At 39.0% G+C, this 13564-nt stretch overlaps 1 protein-coding gene across 2 annotated transcripts in view; it reads right to left on the bottom strand.

Annotated features, from left to right (window-relative positions):
- The window catches only part of LOC306820688 (voltage-dependent T-type calcium channel subunit alpha-1I-like), a 125535-nt gene extending 116355 nt beyond the window's left edge, over positions 1 to 9180 (bottom strand). For both annotated transcript variants that reach the window (XM_079338610.1, XM_079338611.1), the window contains exons 1-2: positions 8335 to 9180; positions 1422 to 1555 (exon numbers count right to left, since the gene is read on the bottom strand). In XM_079338610.1, coding sequence (XP_079194736.1) covers positions 1422 to 1555; positions 8335 to 8496 — 296 coding nt within the window. In that variant the 5' untranslated portion in view covers positions 8497 to 9180. The remainder of the gene's footprint in view (positions 1 to 1421; positions 1556 to 8334) is intronic.
- Positions 9181 to 13564: the final 4384 nt, after the last annotated feature.

Raw genomic sequence — 13564 nt, 5'->3', positions numbered from 1 at the left:
AAGTTGTGACTTTGAGATGAATGTGGAGGAAACAGACCAGATAAAGCATTACGAGAATGCAAGATGGTGCGCAAGCTTCTCTGGTAAAGGGCTGGAACAGTGCACTGGTGAATTTTAAGATGAATGGAAAATCCAAATTTCATTCCCAGACAGACTTTCATTGACAAACTTTTTAGCAGCACAAAAGTGAGTGCTGTCAGATGGGCCCACCTTAAAGAGCTCCCCCACTGTCATTGCTGTCCACAGCTTTGAGTTATTTACACACTATTTACACAAGTTTATTTTTTCCTCGATACTGGAAAACAAAGGAGAAAGTTAATAATTCAAACACACTAATGTAAATAGATTTTATTTGACACAATATTAATGTTAGTTAAATATTTATTGTAATAGCATATTCGGAATTGATGCGCCTATCCAGAGCTCCAGAAACACACAAGTTACAGAGGGCGCTGTGAAGGTGAATAAAAAGTTAGCGATAAAAGGAGACACTGTATGCTTCTTTGTTGCCACATGGATGAATTGTAATTTGTGATGTGGGATTCTTCTGAACAAATTTGTTCGAGCAACTACTTAGCATTGGCATTTTAAGTTTCTTATCGTAGTGGACATAAGCCCTGTTTCCACCGAGGATGGAAGATGTTTTTTCTGAAAATGCTTTAACCATCAGGAGAAAAGATCTGATATCGCAGACAAACTGATGGTTGAATGTCCTAATTTGAAAATAAGCAGAAACTGCAAAGAGTGAAAGCAAGGAATGCTGTCAACGGGTGGATATAAAATCATCTCAGCAGGACAGGGAGATAGAAACTGTAGAGGCTCCATGAGATGAGATGAATGCATTTATTCACATAGCAAAGATCATAATAACAGAAAAGGAAAAGCAAAGTAGGAAGGCATTTTTCAGGGTGTCCATTACAGCAGTTATTGTATATGATAGTCATACTCATATGCCAAGTAGATTTTGAACACTTAATATAAATTGTGCTTCATAAACAGTAGTGAAAAAAAAAAATTAAGAGGATTTTATGTTGCTGAGGTTTCGGCTCGTATTGCTGAGGTCAGCAGCAACATAATGACCATGTGCAGTGACCTATTCATTGAAAGACCAGGGAAAAGGGAATCACAATCAACATCATGTTACTCGTCAATCTCATGTTACAGATTTGACACCAACATGATGAGATATGCAGGACTATGTTTAAGAACTTCCAAACTACAAAAGGGGATTGGAGCATGGCTTTTAAAAAGAACCTTGTAAACATTTAAAATCTATAAATATTCCAACATAATTTATGTGACCAAAAAAAAAAAAGCATGTGCCTGTATTTAGGACATAGCCTTTGAATGGTCCCTCAAACGCATGTGTCTGCTGACAAACTGCACAAAGGGATACAATGAAGAGAAAATTAGGTACTCACCCTGCCATGACAATGAAGAAATCCAGCCGGTTCCATGTGTCCCCGAGGTAACAGCGTCGACCAAAGATTCCCAGAGCGACCATCTTTATAACCATCTCAAGAGCAAAGAAGATGTAGATGAATGCATCAAAAGCCTGACAGAAAGACAGCAGGAGACAAAGAGACAACGTGTGAGGGATGGAAAAGAAGGAGAATGTCATTATCTTTGTGCTGTGGACGCCACGAACAATCATGCATTCATCGCCATTACAGTCAGTGTCAAACATGTACCAAATGGACATCTGAGAGAATGAATGTGGCTCTCGTCAACAGAAGGAAACGGAAAATATTAGCTTTTGTTGACCTACCTGCTCCAGGTAATAGTTGACTAGAACAAGTTCACTTTTACTTACAAATAAGTCTTAAAAGAGGTTGGATGGAGACGGGGAAAAAGGAAAAATGTGCTAATGAACCAACAACTGAGATCCAATCAGTAAAACAGACATAAATATAGAAAGGCACAATTCAGATAAAATCAATGTGAAACAACAAATAACTTTGTTTGGTTTAGGACTGATGGTCTGCTTTTAGAATCAGTCAGAAGAAACTGCCCGGGGTACTGGAACACTATTAAGCATTGTTATGCTCTGACAGTTTTATTGACCATTCAGTAATGCAGCTGATGACTTGTTTTATAACTCAATGGCTCCTTGAGGAAGAGGTGGGTGATCCCCCAGCAGTTCATTTGGACACAAATCAAAAGTGAGTGAATGTAAAATATGATCATATACAGCTCTAGGATTCTCAACGAGGCCAGTTTTCACCAACCTCCACTTTTTCTCTTCTTTCCCACCACTCTCCTGGGAGTCTCAGTTTTCCTTCCAACCCTCCCTGCCAATCTCTTCTCCCCCCTCATCTCTCGTCCTACAGTATTTTCCTTATCCTTTAACTCCTCACACTCCCTGAAGATTTAATACCCTCATCACCCTTTTTTATGGTCTCCATTAACCCTCTATTTTCCCCTCCTTCTTTCCCCACTCATCCCCCACTCCACGGTTGAACGGTTTTCCCTAAACGATGTGTAATGGAAAATAATTTGTTTGAGCAGTAATCAAACATAAACCCCCCGTCGACACCCCCTTCACACACGGCTTTAATCAGGCATCTAATTAAAAGAAGAGAGAAAAAAAAAACAAATAAATCAAAGATCTCCACTCGCTAATGCGTGTTATTGCTGTTGCAAGCAAAAGCCTAGATTAGCTGTTGTTCTTGTCTGTGTATACGGGGGGATTAGAGATTAACTGACAACTTTGGCTTTCCCTGTAATTTGATTTTCAGATGGAAGTACTGCAGGCAACATGATCTGAATCTGAATCATCGATGCAATTCTTTGCGTTGTCACAAGCTGACTTCTGAAAAGACGGATTCTACTCAGCAGTCCTTGAGGACTGTCGAGGTGCCAGCCTGGCCTACTAATGTGGAAGAACGGGCAAATGGTGCAACCTTGACCTTTGTCAAACTGATAAGTTGGACGAGGTGCCATCTCTTGTGAAACTCGCTGACCCAAGAAATGTTGATTCTCTGACATTTTCACCATTCAGTTTTTTAAACATCTCAATCTCTCTGTCTGTCTTCTTCTGTCTGTCATTTTAGTTTTTTTTTTGGTTCTGTAATTATCCAGCTCTTCTGCTTTACACTAGATTGACAAGTCTCCCTCATTTGTCTGTATTCTGCCATCTCCATAAAATAATATAGAGGATTACATGCAGAAAGATTTGTATCCCTTTAACTCGTGCTTACATCCTCACATCACTGGGGATAATATAGAAGTGTAATAGAAGGAAAGCAACAGGTATTGATAATCTGTCCAATTAACTACCCTACCCTGTTTCTTTCAAAATGTACGTCATCTTTTATCTATTTGTTTTCAGTCCAATTCGGGTTTGTCTCTTTTAGATAAATCTATAATGAAACTAATTCCCAAGTCCCAGAAAAAAGACTCCAGAGTCCCCTTGAGAAGGAGGATAACTCTCAACAGCTGTGTCCAGTATTCTTAATGAGCGACTGTTCTGTCATTTAGAAACATTTGGTTTCGCAGTTGAACGGCTTTCCAAAGAAAAGAGCTGATGTTAAATACGTATAAACACGTAATGAGCTTCTCAATTTCAAATGTCTAAATGCTCGTACTGAATTTTTTATTTGTTTAAAGCCACCTGCCAAAACCCAGTATCATGTGTTCAGTTAAATGCCTCCTCCAGGAGGCTACATACTCATCTAGATACTCATCTAACTTAGATTCTTCCTTGTGTTGTTCTTTCTCTCTGATGTGCACTGCTTTGGATAAAAGTGTTTGCTCAATAAATCAAATGTATATACAGTATATATTATGTGACATGCCAAGCATTTGGAAGCAGAGGTCATGACAACAATACACTTAGAGGAGCTAGCTCTTTTCTTTTTCCCTTTTGTCTCACGTCCAGCTCTACATTTTTCCTTTGTAGTATTTCCTGTTTTATTTTGTGTTACTTACCTCTCTTCTCGTTTCAGATCGTTCACTTCCTGTCCTTGTGTGTTTCCCACAGCTCATATTGTTATTATTATTATTATTATTATTATTTTATCTTTGCTGTTTTTTGTATGTTGATCATGCCTGATCTGATTTTGAACGTAAAGACTGTTCTTGTTAACCTCGAGATTGAGTGTATTGTCCTTCTTTTTTTGGTGACAGGAACAGTTGAAACAATCTCCTTTCAAGCTAATGAAGAGCAGGACTACTGAAACTGTAAATATACAGTAAAACAACATGACTGTTTTCAACTACACGTTGAACGGAACCATGATGCTATGTTGGAGAAAAAAAAGGTTTACTTAAAATGTAAGCCCTGGGGTCGCCGGTGGCGCAGCGGCAGTGCGCGCGACCTCATGTATCGAGGCTCAGTCCTCACACGCGGGCGGCCCGGGTTCGCGTCCGGCCTGTGGCCCATTTCCTGCATGTCTCTTCCCACTCTCTCTCCCTGGTTTCCGGCTCTATCCACTGTCCTCCCTCTATCATTAAAGGCAAAAAGGCCCAAAAACAAAATCTTTAAAAAAAAAAAAAAAATGTAAGCCCTTTTGTGTTCATCAAATCAAAGATTAAGATTCAAAAGCCATTACCAGAAAATGACTCATATTAATGTAAAAAAAAAACCCAAACAAACAAAAAAACCCTGCAAGTTGCTCTTTAAGGGACGATTTCAATTAATGCTGGACAGAAATGCAAATAGGTGATCTGTTAGAAGCCCTAAAGTACAAATTACAGAGGTGCCTATTGAAAGAGAAATTCAAAGCAAACATCTGAATTGATTGAATGGTTCTGAAGGCTACAAGTCGTTCACATTTTTTTCTTCAAATTCAGCAAATGATCACATCAAAGAATGTTCCTGATTAAAAAAAACTTTAGGACACAAGTGTTTTAGCCTTGTAACATTCGTGTCCAAGCTTAAGCACTCATTTGTTCTTATAGTGTGTTGAACAACGGTATTTGCATGCAGTTCTGTTTCTAAGGGCTTATTATTGATTCTTTCTCTATTCGGTCGGATGAAAATACTGCTCTCTCCACACATAGCAACGTGTGATGTCTGTGAAGATCATCAGCCATTCAGGTCATGTTATAGCTAGAAGGAAGTCAAATGCAAAGTCAGTTTCTGTTTTGTCTTGAAACTGTTTTCTTACACATTCAAAAGGCATTCGAAACGGTAAGCTCTTACCCATTGATGCTTGGAGCATCTTGAGATGCAAAACAAATTTTTTTGTTGTATGAACAAATTTAGGATTTCAAAAGTGAAAAAAAAAATCAGACTTTAGAGGGTTTGAATTTGAACGCTTCAGTACATCTTTGGGCAGATGACACCATTGTTGTCATGCAAACCCTGTTGCCCCTACATTTTAACATTTGCTTTCTGTCTTTTACACCATTCATCTCAGACTGGGATTTAACATGGACAATGTTGTGCTTCCTGCTTTGGTCGGAAGGGGGAAATCGGGCCCAAAATCAGCCTGTTATCTTGAAGCGATATCTAACCAGTCGACACTCAAACACTCTAGTTCTCTGTTTCCTTGAATCTTTTGATTATCAATACCAACACTTTGGTTGAGAATACATGTATAGACTGTCATAATTTCAACAAGACCATTTTGTGATTCAAAGCAAAACCCATATTCATTTTACAGGTTTCGTTTATGTTTCTCATAAAGTGGGTGATAAAAGTACATTTTACCTATTAAGTCAAAATATTCAAACATTTTATTGTCAATACATGTAATACAGCCAACAATTCTTACCTTAGACTCAAATAAATGTCTCTGAATAATTATCATAGAACTAATAAACGTCTTTCATTTCCTATCAGTGATTCTCAAAAGTAAATGTTAATCATTAAGTGGCTGAATGTGGTGGTAGCCAATGGATTATTGAATATGTTATTTTTAACATATGATGGCCCATAGTGTCTCCACATTTTTTCTATCCATTGTCTGTGTCCTTTTTAATGAATGGGGAAGCTTTGACATTTAACTGTGAGGAGAAAACATGACTTAAACCTGAAGCACAACGGTAAGACACATTAACATCATTAAGGCTTCCCGCTCCCTGAGTGTGAAGTCACAGCAACATGGCTGTCCTGAGAAAATTGTCTGCTTTAGTTTAGTTGTTTTTTTGTTGTTGTTTTTTTTTAAATTAAGACACATGCACAAGTTAGTAAAACATGTGTGCAACTTAAAACAAGCCTGTTTCCTTATCTAATGTCCCTCTCACTGTATGTCTTGTACATCTGTACATGTGTGTCTGCAGCACACTGTTAATCCCCTCATCTGACACATTTCAAACAATTATACAGTTATAATAATTTCTTATGCTCGTGGGCTTTTTTGCTTTTGTAGGTCATAAAGCGACATCGATGTCAACTGCTTCATATAAAATGTATAGTTGCCTTTGTGTCTTCCTTTACATAAGTGAAGATATTTTCACAACAAATAGGCAAAAAGAAATCCAGCAGAATGAACCACATACAGCCCTGCTCCACAAGTCCCCACCTCAACTGAAAACAATTGTGAACCTTTGTGACCCACTAACCACTTTTGAACAGCTGGTTTTTAGATTTTTATTTTTATCTTTTTTAACTAATTTGATTTTGCCGGCCAACCAGTCAAGCTTCTAAAGGATCTGTAAGTCCACAGTTGTTGGAGCTTATAGATTGTGCTGGTGAGGCACCATTGAAATCATGGTATTGAACAACGGATTTTCTAAGAGGAATGTATTGACTGTGGCGCTGTAGCCCTCCAAATCCATGCCTATATTGAATAGGGTCTATAGATACTTGGAGGAGAAATTCTATTAAGTCCAACTCACCAGCCACCTCCCCCTGGGTGCCGAATCAATCTACTGTGTGTGTTGCCTGTTACATGTTGAGTGCGCTGCCTTGTGTGTGTGTTGGTGTGAGAAAACATGATGCTGAGCTGATTTAACAAACGCTTCACCCTAACAGATCGGAGCCATACGAGTGCACGCTCACGCACAGATGAAACACCCACTCGGTCCACCTTTGGCATGAGTGAGGAGGGACTCAGTGCCTTTTGCAAGATGACGAAGGCAGCTGCAGAGGTGCTTATCTGAGAAAAAGTCACCATAAAGACCACATGCTAGCAGTGAGTCACTGTAAGAATTACAGACCCCAGGATGGGAGGGCAAGACGGTGACAAATTCAGAGGGGGAGGTTGTGTTTGTGTGTGTGAATGTGTGTGTGTTTATGCGTGCGCGAGCATGTGAAATAGATGTTCTACGTTTTTACATGTATATCAAGAAATGGTGCATATAAAGCACACTCTCTTCGCTCCCCTCTTCAAGGAAAGTTCTGTTTGTGTAACCATGCATTTCAGCTTGAGTATGTACGTGTGTTGTTTCCGACACGTGTTGTTATACAAAGCAGTCTCGCATGATTTTGTGACTCAAGTTGTCCGCTTAAGAGGGAGCTATATATGAAATATGCATGGCTAAGCTGAAGTGTACATTTGTTCAGATTTGTTAACACATGTTTGTAAGTGCTTGTCCACAGCATGGCTCTATTTATGTAGTGTCCTGATCAAATATACATGAGCCTGTGTAACTTAGTAAACCATAGACAAGAACATATATGAAAGCTATGGTTAAGAAAAGAGGAAAACAAGACCCTTCAGTCACGCCAGCAGCTCTGTGAAGCTGCATAGTAATACAGCCATGACACATGAAAGTTAAGTTCCACAGTTTGTATGAAGTGTTAGTATGGGAAAACACAAGTTAGAACTACACTGCGTTTTCAGTTGCCGAATATCAATAACCAATCACTCATTGGTTTGAGATGCAGGTTATTTCAGTTTCACAGAAAAGCCCTTGAGTGGAATAAAATTACAGATTCAAGCCTTTGAAGAGGTGATCCAGCTGTGAAACTGTCATCCGTAATTGAGATGTCGCCACTGAGGGCAGGACGTCTCATTTCCCAAAACGTTTGATTTCTCTATTCCTACTCGTTTTTGACATCTCTTATTTTCACCTTGAAAAAAAAAGAAAATCACACTCCTTTACCTGCTTTTTGTTAAGTCTCTTGAGATAACACTTGTTATGAATTGAATTGACGCGATACAAATAAAGATTGATTGGTTGATTGACACGCTTGTGAAAAATAGCGGGGGGAAAAAACATCAGAACAACAATGGTCCCCTTTGGCAACACTTGGTTTCAGTGATTCAACATTTTCATGTACAATGTTTAAGTTATTATGAACACAATGATAATGTTTGCATGCGGTACCTCAAGCCAAGGATATGTTCAGTATAGGATTCATTTAGAGGCAGCTTGAAAAAAAAAACCATGATCAGCAAAATGTGTATGTGTGTGTGTGTGTGTACACATGTTTGTGTATACCTGTAGTATTTGACATCGGTCTGAGGAGCAGTCGATGTTCTCACAGGGCTGGTACATTCCCAGGGTCACACAGTTCAACAGGATCACCATGATACTCACACGCTCGAACCACGTAGAACATGGAGTGTCAAGGAGAACAGCTGACGCAGAGATGTAGGACATTGTTCAGGCTTAGAGGACAAATAAACAGACTTTTTTATGCATCATTTGTAGTTAGTAAAGAGAATATTGCAAAAATGTGGGTGAGTAAATTCCTTACAGATTTCTTCACAAATGTGTTCAAATGTCAATTTATCATTTTAGAATTATCTCAGCGATAGCTTATGACACCTTGGATGATACACGGGAACGCCATGTAACAGCTTTGGCCACCACATTCTCAATCAAACTATGCAAATACAGTGTTCACACACAACATCAAATGATGACCTGGGTGGGAACCCCTCTACTGAAACGACTGGAATATTCTAAGTTGGGTTTTCACAAAAAAGCAGAACTTTAAACTCTGTGACTTGGAAGAACACAACCTAGCTCCTTCCTGCATGTTAAAGACTGGACTGTGAAAGTATGAACTCTATGAAACAATCATAGAATAACATTGTATTACTCTGTTTCTCAGCTTGGTTTTCATTCGTGGTGCTTTTTCTCTTAACTTCCTGTCACTCGACCACTGCGGCTCTCTCTCTCTTTAGCATCAGTCTGGGGGCAAAATTCTGACTGTAGATCTGGTGTTGTTGTTAAAGGATGGCAATTTAAAATATTATCAGACATTTGATTAACAGTATTATATTTTCAAAACACAGTATCTGCCTTTGATTGGCTGTCAGGGTGAGTCCTGTGACTCATGTCAGTTTTTTTTTGTTTTTTTAAATTCACTATATTCTTTTATCATAACTTATCAAGTTCTTTTAGTGCCTCAAGACAACATGTGACTTTTTGAAAATGTAAATCCAGAGGTAATTATTTTCCCGAACAGCTTCTCTAAGCATTACGAGTTACATGAGAGACAGTTTAAAGCTGAGTGTGTCTCATGCAGAAGCAAAATAAAATGTGTGTAACTCACAGGCTGGATCCTCATATTCTTAAGCGAAGGCCGCTTACCAATCTCCTGCTTTCGGCAAATTACAAATGTGTTGAACACTCCACGGTGCTTTTTTTTTTCTCTGACTCCACAGGGTCATATCACTCCTTCAGGCTTCTCCCTTACAAACTTTTATTTATACCAAAAGCTTTAAAAGTCTTCGAAGTTATCTTTTTTTTTTTTTTACTGCACTCTTATCTCTTACAACACCATAGCAATGGAAGGGAAACTCTACAGGGTCCAATTAAGTCACACAAAGTCATGATGTTAAATTAAAACTGTGACTTTAAGTGCTTTTTTTTCTTCAATGACTGCCTTATAATCTTTTAAGTGCAGGGCTTAAAAGTTATACCCAATAACATTGTGCTTGGAGCAGCAATAAGTACACATTTACAATGTGAACACTATCAAATAAGCAATTTCCTGTTTTTCTCTATCAGTGCCCAGACACTCACACTTACCATCCCAATAGAAATGTACTGTAGATTACAGTAAAATACAAAGCTGTAAAGCTCTAACAGATGGTAGGTACATTACACTAAACTAAATTGAATTCTATCATCTCTTAAAACCTCACTACTTTGGTTTTCCCTATGAGGACTGTGACTACTTAGAAGAAGGGGAAATCTGCAGAATGAATGGCAGACAATTTCTATGTTGTTGCCAAATGTTTTTTGAGAGCGCCAAGGCGAGAACACTTGTTTAAAGGAGAGGTTAACAGAGTGAGCAGAAAATGCAAAACCAAGCTGCATACTCGAGGGAAAGGAACAAAAACAAAGCAGCAGAGTGTGACGGAGGAGTTCCATATACATTTTCTAGTGTGCTGAGGGAGGGAGCGAGCGCAAGGCTTGGCTAGCAAGCGTGTGAAAGAGGATGTGCTGTAATAGCCCAGGAGGTCCATTCCCTCCCCGAGGCTGTACAGTACAGGATGCTGAAATGCTCCCCCAGAGGACTGCAACACAGGAGCAGCTTCAGCAAAAAAAAAATAAAAAATAAAAAAAAGAGACTATTCTTCTTCTTTGAGGGTACTACACAGCAGGTTTGAACAGAGAAATCCCACAAAAGCTTAAATTCTCAGCATGTTTCTGTTGGCCCAGCCTGAACCCTCCTCGAAAGTTGTGCTCTACTGTAGATATCACAGCACGGATAAAGATAGGCTGTGAGTGGGCAAAACACATGCATACACATGAACACACAGACAGAGCAGTCACACACATGCACACAAACACCCACTCGCCAACACACTTACATGAGCAGAAAAGTACCCATACCCAGATTTGCACGTGCAGCATGTTCAAAAACATGAAACGCTCACACTCTCCGCCCACACATAAGCACACAAATACATGCTTTTAATTGTGCACATTACGTCTCACACTCGATCCAACATTAAATCAATGTGTGCCTGCTGATGGGGAACATATAAATATATTTAACATTCTGTTAAAGCTGAAGAAGTCATGTGAGACCAGTTCAAGAGGCAATTTATGTGATCCGATATACTGTATGTATATCTTACCTCACAGATTGTACTGTCAAACCAGTGGTTCTCAATTATTTTCTGTCATGCCCCCCCTAGGGGACAGAATTTTTTTTACCTTCATGGCCTTTATTTTTTTTAAATAGGTAGGTATGGACATGTAAACATTGCATTTACATTTCTACAATGTTAATGAATTGAGCTTTTCTAGCCTGATTACTCCAAATGTTTGTTTTTTTTAATTTGAAAATTGCGTCTACACTGCAGGTCACACACTGATGACAAGGGTTGCTATGTAAAGTGTCCACCTAGTATTAACTGATATACATTCATACGCTGCTGAAGAAGCAGAAACGTAAGTGTCTCGTTCAGGGAAACATTGGACATGTAGCTGCTGGAGCTGGAAATCGAACTCTTGACCTTCCAGTGGTGAGCGACTCTAACGACTGAGCCACAGCTGTACAAAGGAACAGCTGTTTTTTTGTTGTTGTTTTTTTTTGCTTTCCTAGTAAGATCTGAATCATGGAAATGTACATGATAAATATATCCAAAAAAACAGAATCAACAGTACATATTTTGTGATCTGTAAGAAAGTAGAAATGTTTTTAAATTAATATAAAGGGTGCATAAAGAAGAAAAAAAGATTGTTTTTGAAATTTAATTCGGACTATTTTATTTTGAAGTTCAGAAATATGTATTTTCATCTACAGTGATAACCTCTAAGAGATGTTTAAGGACAGAGGTTGTTCAAAGGGATATATCTGGCAAAATATTCCAATACTAATTCAAATGATAAGCACATTTTTCGGGTATTATCTTTTTTTCTTAAATCTTCTCATCCAGATTGTATTGTTTTGTCAAGTCTTTTTCAAGGGGCCCTCCAGCAAAAGATAAGATACACTTTATTGGCCCGGTGTAAAATGGGTTTTAAACTTTTAACAAAACATGTGGTTGAGGCCTATTCTCTTTTCTCATTGCATTTATTCCTTGATGTACATTGTTTGGACAAAAGCCTCCGCTAAACAAATCATTGCAGGACAAGGTTAATCTCAAAACTCTATTTTCCAAACATCCAAAGTGCTGAGAGCCAAATTTCAAGTTTACATGTGATAGATACAGTCTTTCAATTTCAGTTCATTAGGTATACGTATGAACAAGGAATGAGAACAGTTTGGAAAATGAATTCAAGTCCACTTAATGATACAAATATTACAATAATGTCATCATTCCACAGGCTAGAACATACTGCAGGCCAAGTAGCACACATTCACTCTTCTGCAGCTTCAGCTCTTCTCTGTATATCCGACCCTTCCTAATGAGGACAGAGATATCATCCGCAGGTGTCACCAAGCTGGTGCTGAGACCCTCCGGGCAACGTCTGTGAACACACCACATAGAAAGTGCAGACTTTCCAGGCTGATACACACTTTAATGTGGAATGCATGGCTGACTGAAACTGCAGGTCAGCGCTTTCTTATTTCCCCCAGTCTAAGTAATGATGACAGCCCTTGGGCTAATGCTGTAAGGATAATCTCAGGGTTATTTCCACTGCCAAATGCATTATTTGTTAAAAAACAGCTTCAGTGAGTTGCCAAGCTCTCCAGTTTAGTTTTCCTTGAACACTCGATAAGTGAGCTGCCTTTAACAGTGTGAAAGTGTCCGTCTATCCCTCTAAACTTCTGAAAAATGAGACAATTAGTGGAGGTACCTTTGAGACACGTTTTTATTTCCTTCCTCAAAGAGATACCTGCACACATACAGCACACCAGCCCTGCAACCGGATGGAGGATAATGTTGAATTCAAAGCGCAAAGCTCCATTACAGGCAGCATGTTCGAAGAAGATTAACTCAGAATTTATTAACCTTTTTCTCTTTCTTTATTGCTGGTTGGTGTTTTAAGCTACTCTGCTTCTCATTCATTCAGGAGCTTTCTCATTTATCCAGGAAATGTCACGTACTATGGAAGCTGACTGGAACGCCCACAGTATTGCAATGTGGGCCACTGAGCCGCTCAATTAAAATAGTCAGGAGTACAGTTCGACTTCAAGCGCGTTTTCATAGATTCTTCCTGATAAACTGAAGCAGTCTTTTTTTTTTTTTTTGTCATTGGCAAGTTAAAAAGCTTCTACAAGGGCATTGAGGTAATGTTGGGGCACGTACTGCAATCCTACCAATAGAGTGACGAAAACTCGAGAGTAAAACAATTTCTCACACTATAATTCATCAACTGTGAATGTCAAAACCTGCACTACTTTCAAACAGCATGTGCAAGGCAGGGCTGCTGTGCTGCTATTTGTGGAACAGGATGATGGTGTTCTACCATAAAGCCAGTGTGTGGAGGTGGTAACAGAGGCAAGTCAAACTCTGAGTTGAAGTGTGGAGACGACAACACCTAACAGCTCTGTGTTTTACCTTCTTTCGCCTCTTTTGCTGCCTTGGCATGCTGTGTAAAATTACACAGAGGAAAAGCATTACTATGGGTTTGTTTTCAGTGTATAATGTGAATAGCTGGTGTAACTGCGGAGCCTCTGTTAGACGGTATTGTACACAGAAAAAGGCTCCATATTGTTGCCAATGACTCAACTGTTGACACCTTTGCCCTTTTTAAACAGCTCTTTTAAAGCAAACGTGTTGTACTGTAACTTGTTTCCTCAACATCGATTTGTATT

The sequence above is a fragment of the Symphodus melops genome (assembly GCF_947650265.1).
Source record: "Symphodus melops genome assembly, chromosome: 2".
In the NCBI taxonomy this organism is placed as follows: domain Eukaryota; kingdom Metazoa; phylum Chordata; class Actinopteri; order Labriformes; family Labridae; genus Symphodus; species Symphodus melops.
This window is presented reverse-complemented; position numbering and strand designations above follow the sequence as displayed.